Here is a 20,163-nt window from a genome sequence, read left to right as displayed (position 1 = left end):
CAAATATTCAAATAATCCTGCACAAATTCAGCAGCCAACAGAAAATACTGCGACCCACTCCACTCTACCTCTGTCATGCAGGTGAAACAGGTGATATAAATTACACAAGTGTCCCCGCCCGTATCCATGTGACCTGACTATATCAATCATTGTGATTGTGCAATAACAAATGAAGAAACAAAAATACAAACCATTACAACATTATCCATTTAGAATTCATTCTAAATTCACAATAAATCCATTCATGGCTCCTACATTAACATTTCAAACATAGTACAAAAGTAGTTATTCAGCTGCTTTAATTATCGCTAACCACATGTATTCCATTCCATCAGACAGACGGACGCCGAGCTCTCGCTGGTTCCTTTCTTTGACCTGATCAGTCCAGGAAGTGAATGACGCGCGTGTAGACCCCCGGTTTGTTCCTCTTTGCACAGCTGTCCCCCCAGCTCACCAGACCATGGAGGACATGCGTGCCCTTGTTCTCACATGTCAGTGGGCCCCTGGAGTCTCCCTGGTTTGGGGAAGGGAAGGGGGGGCAACACGGTGGACAGTGGCAAAAACAGCGTGAGACTGCGCTAGACCGGTCAAATTGCTGGCTACGGTCATTATAAAATGATCTTTGCAGCAACATTTATCATTCCATGTTGTTAAAACTTATCGGTTCATCTAAATATGAAATATGTAAATACTGATATATAAAGATATACGTAGAGTGCCAATTGAAAGACATTGGAACCTTGATATTGGAATTGGTGCCAACCATGTGGCGCCCAAATTGCCTTTGGGTGCATCGCTTTTAGGGGCGTGACTGTGGCTGATCTGTGGGACACTTCTTCACATCACAGTACTCCCACAGCAATCTGCGACTTTTCCGAATGAAACACCAAGGTTGGCGCTCTCTGTCTGGGTTTCTGGGACAGGCAATAAGCACGTGGTAGATGTCACATGCTATTTGAGCGCACTGCGGTTTCAAGACGTGCTCGACACTTGATTTTGGTGATTCCGGACGCGGGCTGAGACTAACCTGCAGAAGGTGTGAGGACCCCGGTCGTGGGGGTCTTCGTAGGCATCGAAGGAGTCGGTTCCGCTCTTCAGAATGAAGTAGGAATTCCAGCGAAGACATCGATCGCCCTCGGCAGTTTGACTCACGTTTCCGGGGTAAGACCCTCCAACACGTAGTGTCAAATGGAGGATTTTCCTCATTACCTTTTTGCAGTCCAGGGTCTGAAGGGGATAATCACACTTGCATTCGCAGAACGGTGAAGTGGAGGTCAGGACACAATCCCCCCGGCCGCAAGTGCCCCTCTTGCAAAGTTTGGGTCCTAAAAGATCAGATCAGGCGCCGCTGTTATAATGTAGTCAATGCATCTTATACGACTGACATGATATAAGAAATCAATAAAATGAGAACTACGGTAAGGAAATAAGATCATAGCGCATTATTTGGAGAAGTTAAAGGCGTTAATCTCAATCACTGTATTTAACTATCTCAGATGAAATCAAGGAATGATTTGCTGAGAAGCAATTGTGATCCTTCATGGTATCAATTGATGACCCCCTTTCACTCACGTCACGTATGAAAGGTGCTGTGCAAATAAAGGTTGTTATTGCTCTTATTATTATTATTATTATTATTATTATTACTACTATTACTTTTATTCTTATTATTATTATCACCATTAGTATTATTATAATTATTAATAATGATAGTGATACTGTAGTAATAATAATCAACATTTATTTGAATGTGGCGTGGTAATATAACGTGGGAGCCACACATTGTTCATTGTACCCACCTCATAAATGGAATATATAATGGAATAAAATGACATGGCTTCATTTGCCGCTTAACATTGAGATCCACTTGGAGCAGAATAATGAGCTTGTCTCGATCCCTGTAACAAAACTCTTTCATCTGTTTAATCTTTGGTTTCTTTTGGGCGGTGAGGTGAAGCAGACATGGGCGCAGTCAACCATGTGTTGGTGACGTGGGCGGTGAGAACAGCAGAACCTGATGAGTGTGTATGATGAGTATTGTAAACTAAGGTTTCATTCATTTGAGGATCTCACGACCCAATAAGATCATAGAATATTTCCTTGAAGAACAGGATCCCTGCAGTAAACAAACTGTCATTCATCAATGGTTTTTTTTAAAGGAGTAGAAATTAATTGATATAGTGGTATTATTTTTTAAATCACCTTTTTGACCCTTTTTGGCCCATGAAGGGCTTTGGACAGCCACATTTGAGCCTTCCATTTCCCTTCTTCATACATACACCGTTGCTAAGGCAAGGGTTGGGGTTGGCGTGGAATATAAGAAAATACAGAGGGAAATTAGAAAAATATACTATTCAGGCAAGTGTTTGGAATATTAATGACAATCTACAACATTTAATTGTGAAAGCAACTGACTATCTACTGTTGATCGTCAAGGACTAACCTTCAGGTTCTTGCCGTTTAAAAACCTAGTCCATGTCAATGTCTTCATCATCATCATCATCATCTCCTCCATCGTATCCTTGGGCCACTTTCATTTGTGACAAAGGTTATAGCTCAAAGCCACTATACTCTCTCACCATCACTATACTGTATTTGATTATAATTGGTAGATGATACTTACAATCTAATTTATCATTGTGTTCTCCAGTCCAGAGAAGTTGTTCCATCTTATTATCTAATCCCCAGGACTAATTAATGATTGAAAAAAAAAAAAAAAAAAAGATTAAATCCACTACGGGCACTCGCTATGCCATCACCCTAGGAAAGGACGACCATGAGTTGCTTGAAATTTTGAATAAGATATACAAAAATAGGTCAAATTAGCGTTTCAAAAGCTTCTAAGTGAGTGAAGGGATGCCAGCTGGATTTATTCTGTGGTAGCTATTCTAGGTTAGATCAGGTACGTGCTCTCGATGACAGCAACCTGATATCAAATGAATGAAACGGACAAACGGAATAACACACCTGAGCGGGCCCCGCGATGCCGCTGAAGAGCAAAGCAGCAGTGAGCAGCTGCTTGAGGTTCATGGTGGCAGTGGGTCGCCGCTCGTCCAAGACAGAACAGCACCTTTTGTCTTGTGGAAGTTTTGCTTGACCCCTTGCTCTTTTATCTCCGGGAGGCCGATGGGAAGCAATGTCCTCCTGGTAGCCAATAGAGGAACATCGTCTCCTATGTCGGCGTCAACGACCCTCCCCTAGAGTTTCTCCAGTGTTGAGGCGATTACACGAGTCTCGATCAATTGTGAAATGTATTTGCGCTGAAGCCGCGACACCGCCGCAAGATGCATAACACAAGGGTTTGGATTTCAGAACTGATGAACACGCCCTTGACACACACACAACCAGCTGTGAGAGGAAAGCTGCTTTCCCTAATTGTTCAATGGGGTGAATACTTTTGGATGCACTTTAATACTGATTTAAACTCACTGACTCCATCCATTGACTTCAAAAAGACCGAGAACAGGTTGTTAAATTGTAAAACACGGTTTTATTGTGGAGATTTCAAAGCAAAACATAAACAACTTCAAGTTCAACTCCAATGACTCAATTCAATTCAACCCAATTGACCTCAATGTCAAAATTTCATTCCTGCAACCGCATTGGCACGGACAAAAGCTGTCTCAAGCCATTTGGTTCTAGGCTGGTGCTTACCAAATAGCAAAGGGTCACCTATGCTGCCGGCACTGCTAGTGTCTTTGACTTGATCCAGTCCAAGAAGTGTGTGACCCGCGTGTAGACTCCGGGTTTGTTCTTTCGCCCACATTGGTCTCCCCAGCTGACCAGACCATTGATGTAGTGGGTTTGATTCTGCTGACATGTCAGTGGTCCTCCGGAGTCACCCTAACGCGCAAAGAAAAATGGTCATATGCATATAAGCAGCTTAATTATATTATTTAACCACACACACACACACACACACACACACTTGCATAGACATATGCAGATGGGAACATACAAAGAAAAACAAGCAAAAATAAAACTGGCAACCAACCAACCTGACAGGAGTCCACCCCTCCTTGGAGGTGGCCAGCACAGAGCATGCCATTATCCAGGACCCTGCCATAAATCTTGCTTTCAGAGCAAGTCTCCTGGGCAATTATTAGCACCTTGGCATCCAGCAGATTGTTGGAACCATTGGCAGCTGTAAAATACAAAAGGATGTGAACATAGGGCATCCATTTAATTGTGATTACTGGCAGACAGAGGCCCATTAGAAGCAATAACAACTACTGAGTAAAATTTGGAACAATTAGCAACTATCGAAATGAAGTTTCCCTCACAATTCTCAGTTGCACCCCATCCAGAAATAGTGCACTCTGACCCATCAGGCATTGGGGCATCAGGCAGACAGGCCCTCTTCACAAACTGGGTCTCGTTGGCACAGTTGCCATCTTTGCCTTTTAGCTTCAAGAGAGCTTAGAGGGAACAGGTTACATTCAAGTAGTGTGAGATCAAAGCTTTAACCTTAAAATATGTTACCTACAGTATGAAGATTACCTATGTCATTGTGAACTGATACAGTGGTCTCTCTGTAGTTCTCATGCACAATGGCCTCCTCCACCTGGATGCGTTGCTCCATGGGGTCTTCTGTGTCCAAGGACAGTCCTCCCATGAACACCTGCATCTCGTTATTTTTATCACTGGTATAAGCAACAGATGGTTTTGCATAAATATGGTTATGCTCACATGCACAAGAGGCATTCACAGTTCAAGAACTAAGAGATAACATAATAGTTTTCTTTTTTTCTATAATTGAAATTACACCATATGTCTACTGTATACAAGTATTTTGCTTACATGCAGTGGCCTGCTGTCAGCACCCAACAACTGCCAATCAGAACCCCTCCACATATGTGTCTGTACGGTTGGTCACTGCCCCTGGGCCTCACTTGCACGGAGACCTGCCAAGGTAGAGCCCCAGGAGGCACCTTGAGACCGCCGTAGATACGGAAGAAGGACCTCTTAGGCGTAGGTTTCCCACAGGTTGAGAATGGCTCAGGTTCGGCAGAGGTGTCGGCAGTGGCAGTGGTCTGAGCAGGACCTTGGGTCCAGGCTGTGTACGCCAGAGTAGGTCCTGGAGTGAGCACTGCAAACGCCGGAGTAGGTCCTGGAGGGGTCACTGTGAGTGCTGGAGTAGGTCCTGGAGGGGTCACTGTGAGCGCCGGAGAAGGTCCTGGAGGGGTCACTGTGAACGCCAGAGTAGGTCGTTTGAGGCTTTGAGTCAGTGGGTGCCACACCTGGAAATGCATTTAAAGCGACTGAAATAGTGCTGCTGGACCCACCTGTAGGCTCAGGGCACTCTGTGACATCACAGTAGTCCCAGAACAGCTTGCGGCCTCTCCGTAAGAAACACCACGGCATTGTGTCTCCGTCTGGGTTTCTGCGCTCAACAAAATGGTAATACTTTACATGGATAGTCCGATGTTCATGATCAACCCAGAATCAACTGGCTATTCATCTTTGTTTTGACTGAGTCAATGTGACTTAAGTTGATTTAATTTACCATTGACCCCCATTAACTTGTGTGGACATTGTGGAGTCCCTAAGCCTTTTGCTTTGTTAACAACCGTTCAATACCCTGACTTGAACCGTGTCAAACCTATTCCTCAACTTAACCACTATCTAAACACAACCATGTGTTTGACTATGATGTAGCCCAGACAAACCTATGATTCGGGGAGTCTCATTAACATAGGGTAAATTATAAAAACTGATCAGAATTTACATTTGATGTAGTTAAGTAACATTTAACAAGTCAATACTGAGTTGAGTATTAGCATTGACCATTAACTATGATCATTATAAAGGACTAGCATTGCAAATAAACTATAATTAATCAAAGCAACCGATTTTAATGTTGGTCACGAGCTCCGACCTGCAGAAGTTATGAGGTCCCAATCCATTGCTGTCTTCATGGGAATTGAAAGGGTTGGCTCCGCTCTCCAGGATGAAGTGAGAGTTCCAGTAGAGGCACTCCTTGCCATCATCAGTTTCGCTCACTTGGCCGCGGTACGACTCTCCGTCACCCTCAAAACAGTCGTTTGGGCCTGGCAGGTAAACCTCAAAGTCACTGTCGGAACAACTGGGAAGGGTAAAACGTGGTTCCGTTTTTGTTTTATTGATCGGGGAAAATGTTTGTGTATTTACCAACTTGGCAGAAGCGTCCTCTGAACCCTGCAGGGCATTCGCAGTCAAACTCCATGCCATCTACGATGCACTGTCCACCATTTTTACATGGATTGGGATTGCACAGCTCAACTTCGGAGGAAAGAAGAGAGTGTTCATTTAAATTTTTGTTTTTCGACTCAATGTGTAGAACATGCTTAGCTTTGAATAAAAAAAATTAAAAAGCTCACAACGCACCGTTTCTGCATTTCGGTGGCTGAAAGGGCTCCTTGCATTTGCACTCGTAGAAAGGTGGAGTAGATGTCAGCACACATTCGCCATGGCCACATTTCCCTTTCTGGCAATGTTTTGGACCTCGGGAGAATCGTAGCAAATGTTAAAAAGCATCAACACATTTTCACTGAGATGGTGTTTTTTTTTCCAACTGGTGCTACATCAGCAACAAAATGAGAGGAGATTTGTCTTCAAACCTCTCTGACACTTCTTGCCCCTGAAGGGTCTTGGACATTTGCAGTCATAATGATTCTGCCCCTTCTCCTCACACACCCCGTTGTTGAAGCAAGGGTTTGGGTTGCACCGGCCTTGGAGACGAGCAAAGCCAAAGGGAGGAGCGTGAGCTTTGCATGAGCCGCGTACAAAGGAATAAATATGCGGCTGAAGGGCGTGTGAGGGGTTGCGAGAGCATTTGGGAGCCGTGTCTTACCTTCTGGTTCCTGAAGTTCAAACACCCAGTCGGAATGATTGTCGTCGTCGTCGTCGTCGTCGTCGTCGTTCTTGTCAGTGGGTTCGTCCACGGTCTGATAGAAGATGTCTGAGAGATGTGCATACTGTTACGTGTTGATCGTGTTGACTTAACACTTCACCCTGTGCCCTCTCCAGAGACGTTAAGATCATTTCAAACCTATAAAACTACACGAGAAGGAAAAAACTGATGAAAGAACGAAAGATGAAAATACTCTCACTGAGTATTGATTGAGGGTAATGGTTCAACGCACTCACCTCTAAAAATTTCCAGAAATCGTTGATACTTTTTTTCAATTTGGTGATGACGGTGATGATGCCCCTTTTTTTTGTGTTTTTTATGTTTCCCCAACTAATAAAACAAGGGATCATTGCAAACAGCAGCTTTATAATCAAGATACGAAGAGTTAGAAAGAGCTATTTGATGGCAAAACGAAGCGGACGAGGGATCTGGAATACATACGTGAGCAGGCACGGCGAGTGCCGCTAAGAAGAGGAGCAACACGAGGAACTTGAGGTTCATGGTGCCGTCGGATACAGGACACGTCGGGAGAGCACGATGAAAACACTGCCCTGGTGAGCGCCCCAAACCATTGGCTAAGTACACAAACCTTTGTATTTCCAGGGACCTTGCAAGGTCCACACGCCTGCGCTGGGCGGCTGAGTCAGCTTTATTGATTTGTGCCGTGTTTTAGGGTTTTCTAATAATCGTTGATACAACAGTTCCCTGCCAACACTACTGAAAATACGGAGCATTTTCGAATAAGGAAGAGCGTTAAAGAGGTCATGGTGGTTTTTTTTCTTACAATTGACCATTTACTTGTTCCCACACGATTAAAGGGTGATGAGGAAGGGCTCAGCAAATTGCAACACGGAAACGGCCCAGAGAACAAATTTTGCAAAGGGCTAAATATTTGTTTGAACGTAGACTTTGGATTCAAATCTGGCGGGTGCATGGCAGGACAGGCGCTCTTCTCAATCTAAGCGCTTGCATTGAACAGAGCGGCTTTCATTGAAATGTAGGGGTGGGTTTGTTCTTCTTGACATTATGAGGTCAATACTTTTGTTACAAATGTAGTCAAATTTAAATTCTCATCAACTCATCCCAAGTAAATCCTACATCTGCAAAGAAACGATCTGTCACGATCCAGATTTTTTTTAAATTCTAACACCGACCACAGTATTTATTGTTTTCGATAAGGATTTTTATTTGAAGGCAGGTTGTTACTTGCGGCATTAATAGCAATTACGAGATATCTTTTTTTGTGGAGCATTGTATTACAAAGTTCTGGTAGGTGAGGCAGTGTTACAGATGATGATCGGTTTGGTATTGTAACCGTTGTGGTCATGACCTGGACACACAGCCAGGTGTAGGCTATCTGTGAAGCTGCCTGCACAGAAGCAGAACAGCGGGGTCATGTTGTCTGCCCCCCAGAAGGTCACCAGGCCCGCGGGGAAACTGCACAGGATCCCGATGCGACAAAAATGCTGAGCAACGGGGAGCTGGTGTGGCACGCCGCCATGCCAGGCGGTGTACTCCCCGTCAAAAAACTCCACGCACCACGACTCCTCCCCCCGGCCCAGCCAGCAGTCCTCGGCGTCGCCCTTGCGGTTGATGGTGGGATAGGTGAGGCCCAACTCCCAGTAGGTCTTGCCCGTCACATCCACCTCCCAGTAATGGCGGCCGAGGCTGAAGCCTTGCAGGCTGATAACATTGAGGGTGGTGTCAAACCGCTGGGGAAGGTTGGCGACCTCCTGCCAGGTGTCTGTGTAGGTGGCGCTGTCCCCCTGGGGCGAGATGACGAGTTTGGGATGCGCCGTTTGCGGATCCAAGCACACCTCGCTAGAATCTGCGGACACACACAACCAGGCTTCTGTCAACTCCGCTATCGACGAGAAATATTAGAAGCAGACATAAAAATCGCTTTTAACCGTATGAACTAACAGCTCCGGGTGAGTTTTTTGGCGAGAGGCGTCAGGGAGCGGATGAGAAGAAGCATGTTGTTTGTGAGGCTCAGAATCTGTTCGGCGTTGGCCTCATCCAGGCTCACGCCGCTGGGTTCCGTCCTGTTGAGAAGATTGATCACCCTGCTGGAGACACACAACACGCCATCAACCGGGACTGAGCGTCACGTGCAGTGCTGCAGTGCTGCAGTGCCCTCATGGTGAATGAATACAGCTTGAGGGTGAACCATCTAACACTCAGTACCTGTCCTTAATTCCTGCATCCAGCTGCCGACCATAAGGAAAGAAAGATTCAAGAAGCTGAAACACAGATCGAATAAACTCTGAAACTCAAACTGTAAGTGTGCCATACAGGAAGTGCATATTGTAATGTGAACATTTTTTTTTGACATTTCACAATGGAAGACGTCCATCACCAATGACTCGGGCTGCGTGTCCATCTGGGCCAGTTCGACGGTGAGTTGTGCCAGGCTCTGCTCTATCTCCTGGACGAGGGAACGGTTCTTTTCCATCAGCCCGTCCAAGGCGGAGGCAGCGGCTCTTTCCTCCATCTCCAGGAAGGCCAGCGCAGCCCTCAGCTCCTCCTCCAGCACCTCCTGGATCTCCCTGTACTTCCTGACGAGGCTCTCCCTTACGGCTGCCGACTTTTTCTGGGTTGAGGACAAGTGCTGTGCATCAGATCACACGGTTTAAGCCCTGGAGGCTCCGCTGTTCTCTGCGTGCGTTTTTGAGATGTACAGCATCTGTTCATAAGTTGTGCGCCGTTAGGAAGAAAGATTTCTTGTTTTTCCAAAACGTCCACAACACTGAACAATATCTTACTGTGATTTCTGATTGCCGCGCGGCCAGTTCCTTCAGTCTGCATTTCACCGCGTCCCGTTGCCTCTTTAGACGCTGCTGATTCTTTTCCAGCGCCGCCTGGAAAGAGGATGTTGAGATATATTCATCAGAATTGGACTTGATTCCTAGCCGGCGAGATTAAATCTGATATGTTCCTTTTCGGTCCCCATTTAAATAGTAACAAAGACAAGCTTACCTAAATATCCTCTTTACAAGGGAGTTTTCCGGAGCAACCCAGTTTTGGATCTAAATTACATTGGCCCAGTTTTAGGCCAATGTAATGTTGTCTGGTGTGCTGACGTTGTCGTTTTGCCTAAATATATTGGCATCGTTCGCATTCTGCTCGTGGCAACTGGATGTTCATTGGCCCAAATAACACAAAGTTATTTACTGAGTAAGTAAATCAGTAATATTTACTTTAATAAAAAACATAAATAGCAGTTGAGCATTTCTTTGGGGCAACACATGTATGGTTTGCACAATGTTTATATGGCGTGTTTGGAGAAAATATCACATTGTGCCACTGATTTCATTGCGTTGGCAAGGGAGCCAGGCTGTCAACACAACCACTGGCTGAATGTTTAATTACCATCTGGGTCAGCAGTAGCACCCACTTAGTTTATTTTCTCACTTTTCTTATGGGCTGTGCTATTCATTATATCATAGTACGCTCGCCTGCTGCAGCCATGTGGGCTCATAACCTGCAAGGGTGGAGTCTGTTGTTCTCCACCCATTCCAATGCTTGTTGCATTAGCGTCACCTATCTACCATGTATTTCTGAAGCAGCATCCATCTACTTTTTTGCCCACTCGTCAACGTGCTGTGTAAAAGTCACAGCTAAATATAAAGATTTTCATATGGACATAGCTCTTCTTTGAGGAAGCATGAGTTCAATTGTTTGTCAGAATCTGTGCTTGAGATCGGTGACACGTAGTTTTGTTTTCAATGACTTTCATAACGTGCTGGAAGTAAAAAGATGCAACACAGAAATGCACTACGGTGTTAATATAGGATGTAATACAGAAATACCAAAGGAAACCTCTTTAACTGTGGTTTCACCTTCTATAATGTTTGTATGTTTGTGTTATATGCACTACAGAGAGAATGATAGGGAATATTAAAGTAATGCTGTACATTTCATTGTAATAACCTTATAGTTAATATAATATAGTTATATTATGAATATTATTGTATTATGAAAGTCTTAAATGTATAAAATCTGCTGCTAACGTCTTGGTGCCAGATACCACAGGACACCTTCAGTCTTGTGGTGTCTATGCCTCCACAGGTCACAGCTGTTTTGGTGGCACAAGGGGGAGCTTCACAATATAAGTGTTATTAGTGGTGTGTGTGTGTATATATATATATATATATATATATATATATATATATATATATATATATATATATATATATATATTTTTTTTTTTTTTTAATATATTATATATAACAGTTGGAGAACACAGATAAATAATCATCATGCATCAAAATAACATTGTGTCCTTGTGTTGTGTGAATCGTTTCCTACAGTATTTCTGCATCAGAAGTACATCTGCAACAGTGAGGACAGAGGTTTAGGAGACCTCTTTACGGTCATATGAAGGGTTTGCTTCTTGTGTATGACACAATCTTCAATATAAATACTTTTAAATAGATTCAGTCGTACCTTGGCTCTGTTGAAAAGTCACGTTTTTTGTTGGGTTTTTTTCAATGGAAAAGCAGAACACATCATGTAAACATTCCTGGCCTGGTCTGGGAGAACCGACCAGCGGTGTTGAGACGCTACGTCAGGACGGAGGCCACGGATGCTTCTCTGCCCCAGGGGTCTTCAACCTTTTCAGCCCAAAGACCCCTTGGTGCATAGAGAAACAGAGCAGGGACCCCCTCGACTTATATTTCATAAAATTTTGTGTTGCATTTTCAGCCTGGCTTATAACAACATATTTATAATGCTTTATTTACCTCTTTTATATATCTATTTATACACTTTTGCAGCGTACAGTAGCTTTTTATCCAGACCTGGCGTTATATGGTCTGTGTGTAGAGAAAACAGTGAAATTACATTTTCACGGATCTGAAATAGTGTTTCACATGCTGTTTAATATCAGTGCAATAATACAAACCATGTGTTTTTATTTGAAGGGTCAGCCGGGTTCCAGTTACGTCAGAGACACAGTTTGTCACTGAAAATTCAGAGTTTCCTGAACATTAATCAAAAAATCCGAAAATTGGCCAGAAGCTGCAAATCAGATCCTTTTAAGCTGATTGCCGAAATAAAATAAAGCAAAACTCTTCCGGTGTTCATGGTTGGAGTATTATTATTATTTTCATTATTTAGTTTAAAATGCATTTCAACATTTTTCATCCAAATAATTTTGACATTTGAAAAGATTGGTGGAACCGCTGCAGTACCTCCGCAGACCCCCGGACCGCTGCTTCAAGGGGTCGGGTTAAAGGAGGAGGTCGGCTGTTTTTCAACCAGGCCAATGGGGCAAATATTTAAGAATAATACAAAAAAAAAAGCACTAGTGTCTGATATTATTAAACTTGCCTGGGAAAAATAAAACCTTAAATAGCCCGTTAGCCCTGTTCTGGGGGGTGTGGGAATGAAGTGTTGAGATGTTCGGTTCTTTGTTAGACTCGGTTCTTGACGAGTTACTCAGTAAAAAGATCGACTCAGTTTTCAGACTCTTCGTCCAATTTGATTTGGTCTGTTTGACGCACGGCACAGCCGAGCCACGGAGGACTTCAGGGGAACGGTGAACGAGAGCCACAAGAGTCGACTCTGGAATTCTCCCGCGGATCGTTGAATTTTGTCAATATCCATCTGGGAAGAGTGTGCAGTGTAAGTGTGCAAGTACGGAACCCCAAAAATATTTTCCTCCTATCAAAATGATTTATTTTGGTGGGATGCAAAGTGTAAATCAGTCACATGTAAAGTGATTCGTGCCGGATGCTGTTTTTCCACTTTAATTCGGTACTCTGTGTTTTTTAATTTCCAGGTCAGGGGTCGAAGACTCGGATCTCGCTTGCCGCTCACTGAATCGAGGCGTGGCTCCACCTTCAGACTCGGTGATTTTCTCTGTCGTTTTGCCGTCACGAAAACCTCTCACGAACAACTCTTTTGCCGGAGTCGTGTCGTCTAAACGATTTGTTCGCGACGGACAAATGGTTTGCCAGCCTTGCATCACTCAGAGGAACAGGGGCCAGGGACCACATCACAACTCGGTAGGTGCAGTTTTGGCCATTTTAATGCCGAACATGGGGGCGTGTTGTTCCCCATTTAGTTCGCCCCATCGGACTCCACTGAAGCACAGTGAGAAGCTGCAGCAGAGTGGTAAGTTCCTCAACGGGAAAGCCTCCAGTGAGGTTGTGCAGTTATAAACGATGGGAACCGACACTTTGATGGGGCCTGGGTTAAAAGAAAAATAGCAAACCAACCAAAAATAACCAGGCAAATGAATGAATTCATAAACAACAGCTGAGGTTTCTCCCAAAAGGCCGTGTTTGGAAATACGCTGCGTCAGACAGTGAAGGAAGTGAATACAATGAAATAACAGACAGTGCTCCTCCGTCGTCACTAAAGTTTGACCAGAAGAAAGAGAAGGGGCGGAGGATCCCTCGGGTGCAGCTGAACATCATTCAGGTGGCGGTGATTTAAAGCTTTATTGGCTTAGGTTTCAATACAACAAATGGCAGTGTGGGTTTCATTTATAAAACAGTGATTTCAGATACAGTCCGTTTCTTAACATTCGGGTGTGTTTTTTTCCCCCCCAATCGATTTTGGATTCCTGTACGGTGGCTATGGCGTTGAAATGTGTTTTATAGGACCTACGTTGCCGACACAGCTAAAGGGGAAAGTATGTGGTGGTGATTATGGAAGCCTGAGAAGAGACAGAGACAGATTTTCTTTGAGTTTTTGTCAGGGTTTACCTTGCGTGGCGTGTACAGTTGCCTTGAAGAGAGGACCGACAGCATGAGTAAGTGCTTGAATGGTATTATGCGTTAGCGTTTTATGTTTTAGAGCCAGTAAAACAATAAGCAGGGTCAGCCAAACTGCATTTTTTATCCCCTTCCCTATAATTGAAGACTCACTGAGCCAATTCAACGGCAACTTTGGGCTAAAACAGCTTCAGCCCGACGTGAAGGGAAGCCGACCCGTGTTCAGTCTCGGAGCACCTGACATTTTATAAAGGGGCGCCATGAATGTTCTACTATACTCAACAATGTTCCACAGGAATCAACAGCAACAAAATTAGGAAGAAACAAGTGAGAAAAAAAAAATATATATAGGAAAGCATTTCCATTTGAAGCAAAGCGCAGTCAAAAAAACCCCAAAAACAAATATATCGAATCATAATGATAATAACATGACCGCCCGTCGTCCATTCCTTTTTCATTCTTTGCCATTTTTGAAGATGGGCGAGGCTCCCGTTCCTCCGTGAGCGACTCTACTCTCTAATCAGCTTACAATCACAGAAATCCTTGGACCGAAAAAAAATAAAATAGTCAATTCCTTCGCTTCCTCAGGAGTGACGGAGAGAGAGAGAGCGAGAGAGAGAGACAGAACGGAAGAGAAGAAATGAACACAGAAGGAGAACCCTACACATCTAGGTGACGGCTCGGTGTGCCCGTCCTGTGCGTGAATGCGCACGCTCGTCCTGGCGGCTAGAAGAGCTTCGCCTTCTTTTTCATGTCGTTGCGCTTCCACAGGGGAAGCCTGTCAAACTCCTGGATCTCCATCCCAAAGATGTCAAAGAACGATTCGGGCGCTAAGTGGCGCTAGAATTGGGGGGGGTAGAGAAAAACAAAAGAGGGAGGGGGAGGAATGGGAGGGGGTGGGGGGTGTGGTTAGCAATTAGGCCACAAAAGGGGGTGGGGGTGGGGGTGGGGGTGGGAGGGGGCACAAAAAAAGAAAAGAAGCGATGAAGCACATTTCTCGCTGCATTTGGTATTTCTGGGTCACATTCACACACAGAAGCAGACACAAATCCGGCATGGACATTGCAGACGGAGGCGAAGACAAACTCAATACCTCTAGTCTGGTTCTGTCCACCTCCCTGGGCAGTTTAGCTCGCCCTCTACTGGTTATCATGAGCATTTCATAGGGGTACACCTTCGAGAGGGAGACCAGAGATGACACCAGTCAGTGGAAGGAGCGAGCCCCGGGAGCCGAGTCAAGCTTGAGAAACAAGCAGGAAAAGTGCATTTCCTACCTACGACAAAGCGACAGTACGAGCTCATTTTCGGCAAACTATCTGGACTAGGGTGTGAGGGCGGTGCCGTGAGGGAAGGCTGTGTTTCAGAGATTGGAAGGGTAAGTGGCTGGGTAAGTAAGTGGTGCGGAGGTGGGCATACTGTTTTGGTGCAAAAATAAAAAAAACAAACAAACCCCAAAACAAAACAAAAAAGAAACGTGCAATAGATCGGGTAAGAGGAAAAAAACAAAAGAAAGACTCAAATGAAGACCTGTGTTGCTCCATCAGTACACCTCAAACGCCAGCTAAACTCTTAATGGGGCGTAGCTTGTGGAGCTAGTTCTGCCAGACAACCCGACGGCGCCACGCGCTTCCACGCCCTTATATGGGCGGGACTTTTTAAGCAGCCAAGCCCTCCTGCCCTGCCTGCTTTGCTGCCTGCTTTGCTACTGCTTTGCTGCCTGCTTTGCTACCTGCTTTGCTTGCTGTGTTACTGCGCTCCCTCCACCTCCCCTGACTCCACCTGTTGGGCTCTACTCTTCTATCCAATGGGGGGATTCCAGCTCATCACTCCAATATTTCTAGCTCATCAAGTATGTCTATGTACGGACGCCCCAACTCACACGACGCTAAATAATTAAAGATCATTTTAAAATCGAAGAGTTGTCTGTCAGAAATATTATTCATGTGGAGACGGCCCTGGTGGTGCAGAATGATTGTTTGGATCGGGGTTAATAGGGTTTAATGCCATCGGAGTGAGAGTGAAGCAAATAGAATCCCTTTCCCGTAGCAATATCCAGTAACGTACGCTCCATGATAAACTGCTGTGGTGGTGCTGTGGTGGAGTAGCGGCGTGAGTTTGTTCAGATGACCGTCAGGGTGTTGGAGTCTCCACTGTATGGCCGCATACAGTGTCCAGCCACCGCGGTGCCGAAGCTGCGTGGATGAGCATGGAGAAGCCAGCATGCGTAGCGCCAGGGTGACTCCGCAGCTCCGGAAAAACAGGCATGCTCCACCGGGAGGGGCGGGCGGGTCTGCCCCATCTGTCTACGTCGGCGGGTTAGCTCCGGTGTCGCCGTCGTCGAAAGACGGTCGATGTTGTCGTGCGGCGGGTTTTTTTGGGGGTTTTTTTTGGTCGACGCGCTTCATCAAAGCGGTCCTCGCTCTTCTATTTATTTATGCTACATGGGGTTAAGACTACTGCTGAACAAGGGACGCTGGGCAACTAGGAGGTCACCGCCAGAGTTCAATTTCGAAGCACGTTTCAAGTTTGATGTTATTTTTTTTTAATCAAGGCAGAAAGAAGGTTGATACTTGCTTTTGGTTCCAACATATTAGGCATAGATACTCCCCTGTCCATCCTTGCAAGGGCTGCACGGCCATCCTTAATGTGCTAAAGAATAGAACATACACAAATGTAATATAGTGGAGGGGGGTGGGGGGTGGGGTGGGGTGGGGTTGGGGGGGAGGGGCCACATCAATGATCATCAATATCTCTGCTTATGACACCGGGCACTACGTCGTATGGATGGAACAAGTTGTTTTAAGGCGTTCTAGAACTGAATACTCAAGATGGACAGCCGCTGTTGTTGTTGATTGTTGTTGTTTTTTTTGTTTTTTGTTACGTCTGGTTTTTTTTCTGCCGTTTGTGGTAAAGTTACATTTAGCTCGGCTCAAAACATTGGCAAACAAACAAGACAACGAGAAATGAGGCAATGGACCTGGTACACGCTGCATGTACGGCACAGTGATCGCAGCTCTGCTGGGGGGAGGGGGCGTTTGCGCCGCGCCGCAGAGGGGCCGCAGAGGGGCCGCAGAGGGGCCGCAGAGGGGTTAAATCACTGCACCGCATGCACTGTGGTTCACATTAACCTCAACACTGATGCAAGCGTTGAGCAGGAGAGTGGGTGGGGGGGTGGGGGTGGGGTGGCATTCAGGAGCAAGGTGTGTCTTGCGACCCAAAAGCAAGCAAATATTATGCAAGGTGAGGTGCATGCCATGTAAATATGCGGATGGAAAGACATACCTGGAACTCTGCAAGACAAAACAGACAGAAAATGAGACTCACAGTTAATGGGTTTCTTCCGTGTTGAATCCCCTTCCCTCAGAAAAATGACTTTCTGCACCGCCCCCACATGGAGATCCTTTTAGCCAAATCTTTTGATCTTTCTATAAGTCCACTGATGTCTGCAGGATAGCCAGCTAGCCCCTAGCCCCTAGCTTCTAGCTCCTAGCCCCTAGCTTCTAGCCCCTAGCTCCTAGCTCCTAGCCCCTAGCTCTTAGCCCCTAGCCCCAAAGGCCCTAGCTCCTAGACCCTAGCCCATAGGGCCTGTCCTCTAGCTCTTAGCCCCCAGGCCCTAGCTCCTAGGCCCTGGCCCCCAGCTCTTAGCCCCTAGCTCCTAGGCCCTAGCCCCTAGCTTCTAGGCCCTAGCCCCTAGGCCTATCCCCTAGGCCCTATCCCCTATCACCTATCCCCTAGGCCCTAACCCCTATATCCTAGCTCTTAGCCCTAGGCCCTAGCTCCTAGCCCCTAGCTTCTAGGCCTTAGCCCCTTGCTCTAAGCCCCTAGCTCCAAGGCCCTCGCTCCTATCTCCTAGCCACTAGCTCTTAGCCCCTAGCTCCTAGCCCCTAGCTCCTAGCCCCTAGCTCTTAGCCCCTAGCCCCAAGGCTCTAGCTCCTAGGCCCTAGCCCATAGGGCCTGTCCTCTAGCTCTTAGCCCCCAGGCCCTAGCTCCTAGGCCTTGGCCCCCAGCTCTTAGCCCCTAGCTCCTAGGCCCTAGCCCCTAGGCCTATCCCCTAAGCCCTATCCCCTATCACCTATCCCCTAGGCCCTAACCCCTATATCCTAGCTCTTAGCCCTAGGCCCTAGCCCCTTGCTCTAAGCCCCTACCTCCAAGGCCCTAGCTACTATCTCCTAGCCGCTAGCTCTTAGCCCCGAGCTCCTAGGCCCTATCCCCTATCTCCTAGCTCCCAGCCCCTGCCCCCCAGCCCCGATCTCTTAGTCCCTTGACCTGAGCTCCTAGCCCTGAGCTTCTAGGCCCTAGCCCCCAGCTTCTAACCCCTAGCTCTTAGCCCCTAGCTCCAAGGCCTTAACCCCTAGCTCCTATCTCCTAGCTGCTAGCTCTTAGCCCCTATCTCCTAGCCCATAGCTCTTAGCCCGTAGGCTCAAGGTCCTAGGCCCTGGCCCTTAGCCCCTAGCGCCTAGGCCCTGGCCCCTAGGACCTATCCCCTAGGCCCTATCCCCTTGGCCTTAGCCCCCATCTCCTAGCTCTTAGCCCCAAGGCCCTAGCTCCTAGCCCCTGGCCCCTAGTTCTTAGCCCCTAGCTCCTAGGCCGTAGCCCGGAGCCCCTAGGAAAATATCCCCATCTCTTAGCCCCTAGACCCTAGCTCCTAAGTCCTGGCCCCTAGCTCTTAGCCACTAGCCACTAGGCCGTAGCCCCTAGCCCCTGGCGGACTTATCAAATGTCTTTGTTTCTGTGCTCACCTCGTCCTCCCCCGCACATGTCTCCGTAGCTGTTGTACTGGGTGAAGTCTGTGGACTGGGGCTGAGGAATGACAAGGGACGCCGCAGCTGTTAAGATACGCGTTAGAACTTGCAGGACACTTTTCTTGCATTGCTAATGAAAAGGATGGGAGTGGAACCGAGACTCAAAGGGGTTTCACACCTAGACCGGTCTGCTGGTCTGCACCAGCGTTTGGTTCGTTACGTTTCATCAGATACTTCTCATTTTACTCTGGTTTGTTCACTGGCCTGGAATTTGTCGGAATTTTGACGTTCAAATCTCATGTGGGTGCGTGTTCACACCTGTCAAAAGGGTCCGAATTTGAGAAAAAGGTCAGCTGGTGCACACCAAACAGGGTGGGTGTGAAAGCACCCCCAGGGAATCATTATCATTTGATAATCAAACAAGACTTGCTGTTGCTATGTTCTGTTAAGCCCCCTTCACACCGGATACGTAACTTTTTCCGACGGTCGGATCCTCACCCCTAGTGGCCGTCACATGAACTGCTGGACATTGACCATGTTCCATGAATGACTTTGAAACTCCCCTCTAATATCAGTTGAATTGTGCGTATACAAAATATGCGCACAATTCAACTGATATAAGAGAGTTTTATCGCAAGTGAATACAGTGACATCCAACGTTCACGTTAAAAGATCATTATTTTGAAATACAAATATGACTTATTTACTTAGTTTGGACCAAAACTTGTCGCGCGAGTTGTGAGATTTTCAACGCATCAAACGGACTCGCGGCTCGTTCTTGTCGTTTGTCGCTCTAGGTGTGAAGCTGTAGGGTCTGTGGCCAGTACATCTTACCCGATGCAACCCGTTCCTGCCGTAGCCGGGAAGAGAGTTCGTCTTGGTCGGAGAAGTTGGATCTGAAATGTCCAAGAAAAAGTCCACGCTTATTGAGTCTATAATTGAAGCCGATGTTTAAAAAACCCGGACGCTGTTTTATCTGCACATATTTCTCTCCTAAATGCCGCTCTCCAACCGATACATTTTTTTGCAAATGGCAATGTTTTCTAGGTTAAGAATTTCCATTAAAAAAAACAAGAAAAAACTTTTATGAAAAACACGTGAAATGCTTTCAAACTGCCAAACCTTTTTCTATGTGATTTATATTTTTCAAAATGGAAATTTGCAAAATGCTGCAAATGTGAAGGAAATAACTTAGGATATTCTGAAGCGTACTGGTTCTGTTTAAAATATCGATAAACATTTTGAAGTGACATTGGAATCATGTCTATGTAGTGTGTATGGACCGTCTTGGAAAGGTCAGCAGAAGTGTTTTTTTTTTTTTAGGACTTTCTGTGGGGAGCGGCAGAGGAGCAGCAGGGGGTCGGCGTCTTACCCGCGTCGCAGTTGCTCTGCTTGGGGTCGTAGCGCTGGGCGGAGAGGCTGCGGGCGTGGCGCTCCCTGATCTGCTCCTTCTCCATCTCCTCCTTCAGAATGAGTTTCCCTAAACCAGACTGGATCTAAAAGGGCCACGCCCATCAATTCACAGCCACACACGAAGTTGAAAGAAAAAGCTAAAAATACGTTAACACCATTTTTTTGTTCACTTATTGACAAGAGTTGCTTTAGCATCGCTGGAAGCCTCGCGTCTTCTGCACTGGATGTGTCTGGGAAGGTTTTAAATGTCCCAGGGTGAAAAAGGAAAATCAACTTTTTTTCCTGCCTCATCGTCTAGTCAGACCTGTTGACGGGCTTTTCTCATCCTCCCCGTTCACGCAGACCCAGAGAACACGCCCCCCCCCCCCCTTTCATTTTGTTTTCATTCAGC

The 20,163-nt window shown here is 46.1% G+C and overlaps 3 protein-coding genes across 3 annotated transcripts in view; all 3 read right to left on the bottom strand.

Annotated features, from left to right (window-relative positions):
- Positions 1-3,672: 3,672 nt before the first annotated feature.
- LOC307242132 (hyaluronan-binding protein 2-like) lies at positions 3,673-7,393 on the bottom strand (the record flags this gene model as incomplete). Its single annotated transcript, XM_080016467.1, has 12 exons — positions 3,673-3,843; positions 3,999-4,144; positions 4,284-4,418; positions 4,501-4,643; positions 4,801-5,188; positions 5,286-5,383; positions 5,879-6,050; positions 6,151-6,261; positions 6,367-6,483; positions 6,600-6,710; positions 6,833-6,926; positions 7,334-7,393. The coding sequence occupies 12 exons, from the start codon at positions 7,391-7,393 to the stop codon at positions 3,673-3,675; spliced, it is 1,746 nt and encodes a 581-aa protein (XP_079872593.1).
- A 755-nt stretch (positions 7,394-8,148) lies between these two features.
- Positions 8,149-10,409, bottom strand: LOC307242131 (E3 ubiquitin-protein ligase TRIM21; the record flags this gene model as incomplete). Its single annotated transcript, XM_080016466.1, has 5 exons — positions 8,149-8,720; positions 8,816-8,992; positions 9,233-9,485; positions 9,658-9,753; positions 10,377-10,409. The coding sequence occupies 5 exons, from the start codon at positions 10,407-10,409 to the stop codon at positions 8,149-8,151; spliced, it is 1,131 nt and encodes a 376-aa protein (XP_079872592.1).
- Positions 10,410-13,353: 2,944 nt separating this feature from the next.
- The window catches only part of ablim1a (actin binding LIM protein 1a), a 28,144-nt gene continuing 21,334 nt past the window's right edge, over positions 13,354-20,163 (bottom strand). The window contains exons 19-25 of the mRNA XM_080017176.1: positions 19,732-19,855; positions 19,194-19,255; positions 18,357-18,417; positions 16,900-16,907; positions 16,192-16,266; positions 14,711-14,791; positions 13,354-14,457 (exon numbers count right to left, since the gene is read on the bottom strand). Coding sequence (XP_079873302.1) covers positions 14,344-14,457; positions 14,711-14,791; positions 16,192-16,266; positions 16,900-16,907; positions 18,357-18,417; positions 19,194-19,255; positions 19,732-19,855 — 525 coding nt within the window. The 3' untranslated portion in view covers positions 13,354-14,343. The remainder of the gene's footprint in view (positions 14,458-14,710; positions 14,792-16,191; positions 16,267-16,899; positions 16,908-18,356; positions 18,418-19,193; positions 19,256-19,731; positions 19,856-20,163) is intronic.

This window comes from Zeus faber (assembly GCF_960531495.2).
Source record: "Zeus faber genome assembly, chromosome: 16".
Lineage (NCBI taxonomy): Eukaryota > Metazoa > Chordata > Actinopteri > Zeiformes > Zeidae > Zeus > Zeus faber.
The sequence above is the reverse complement of the archived record's forward strand: the minus strand, read 5'-3'. Positions and strand labels throughout refer to the sequence as shown.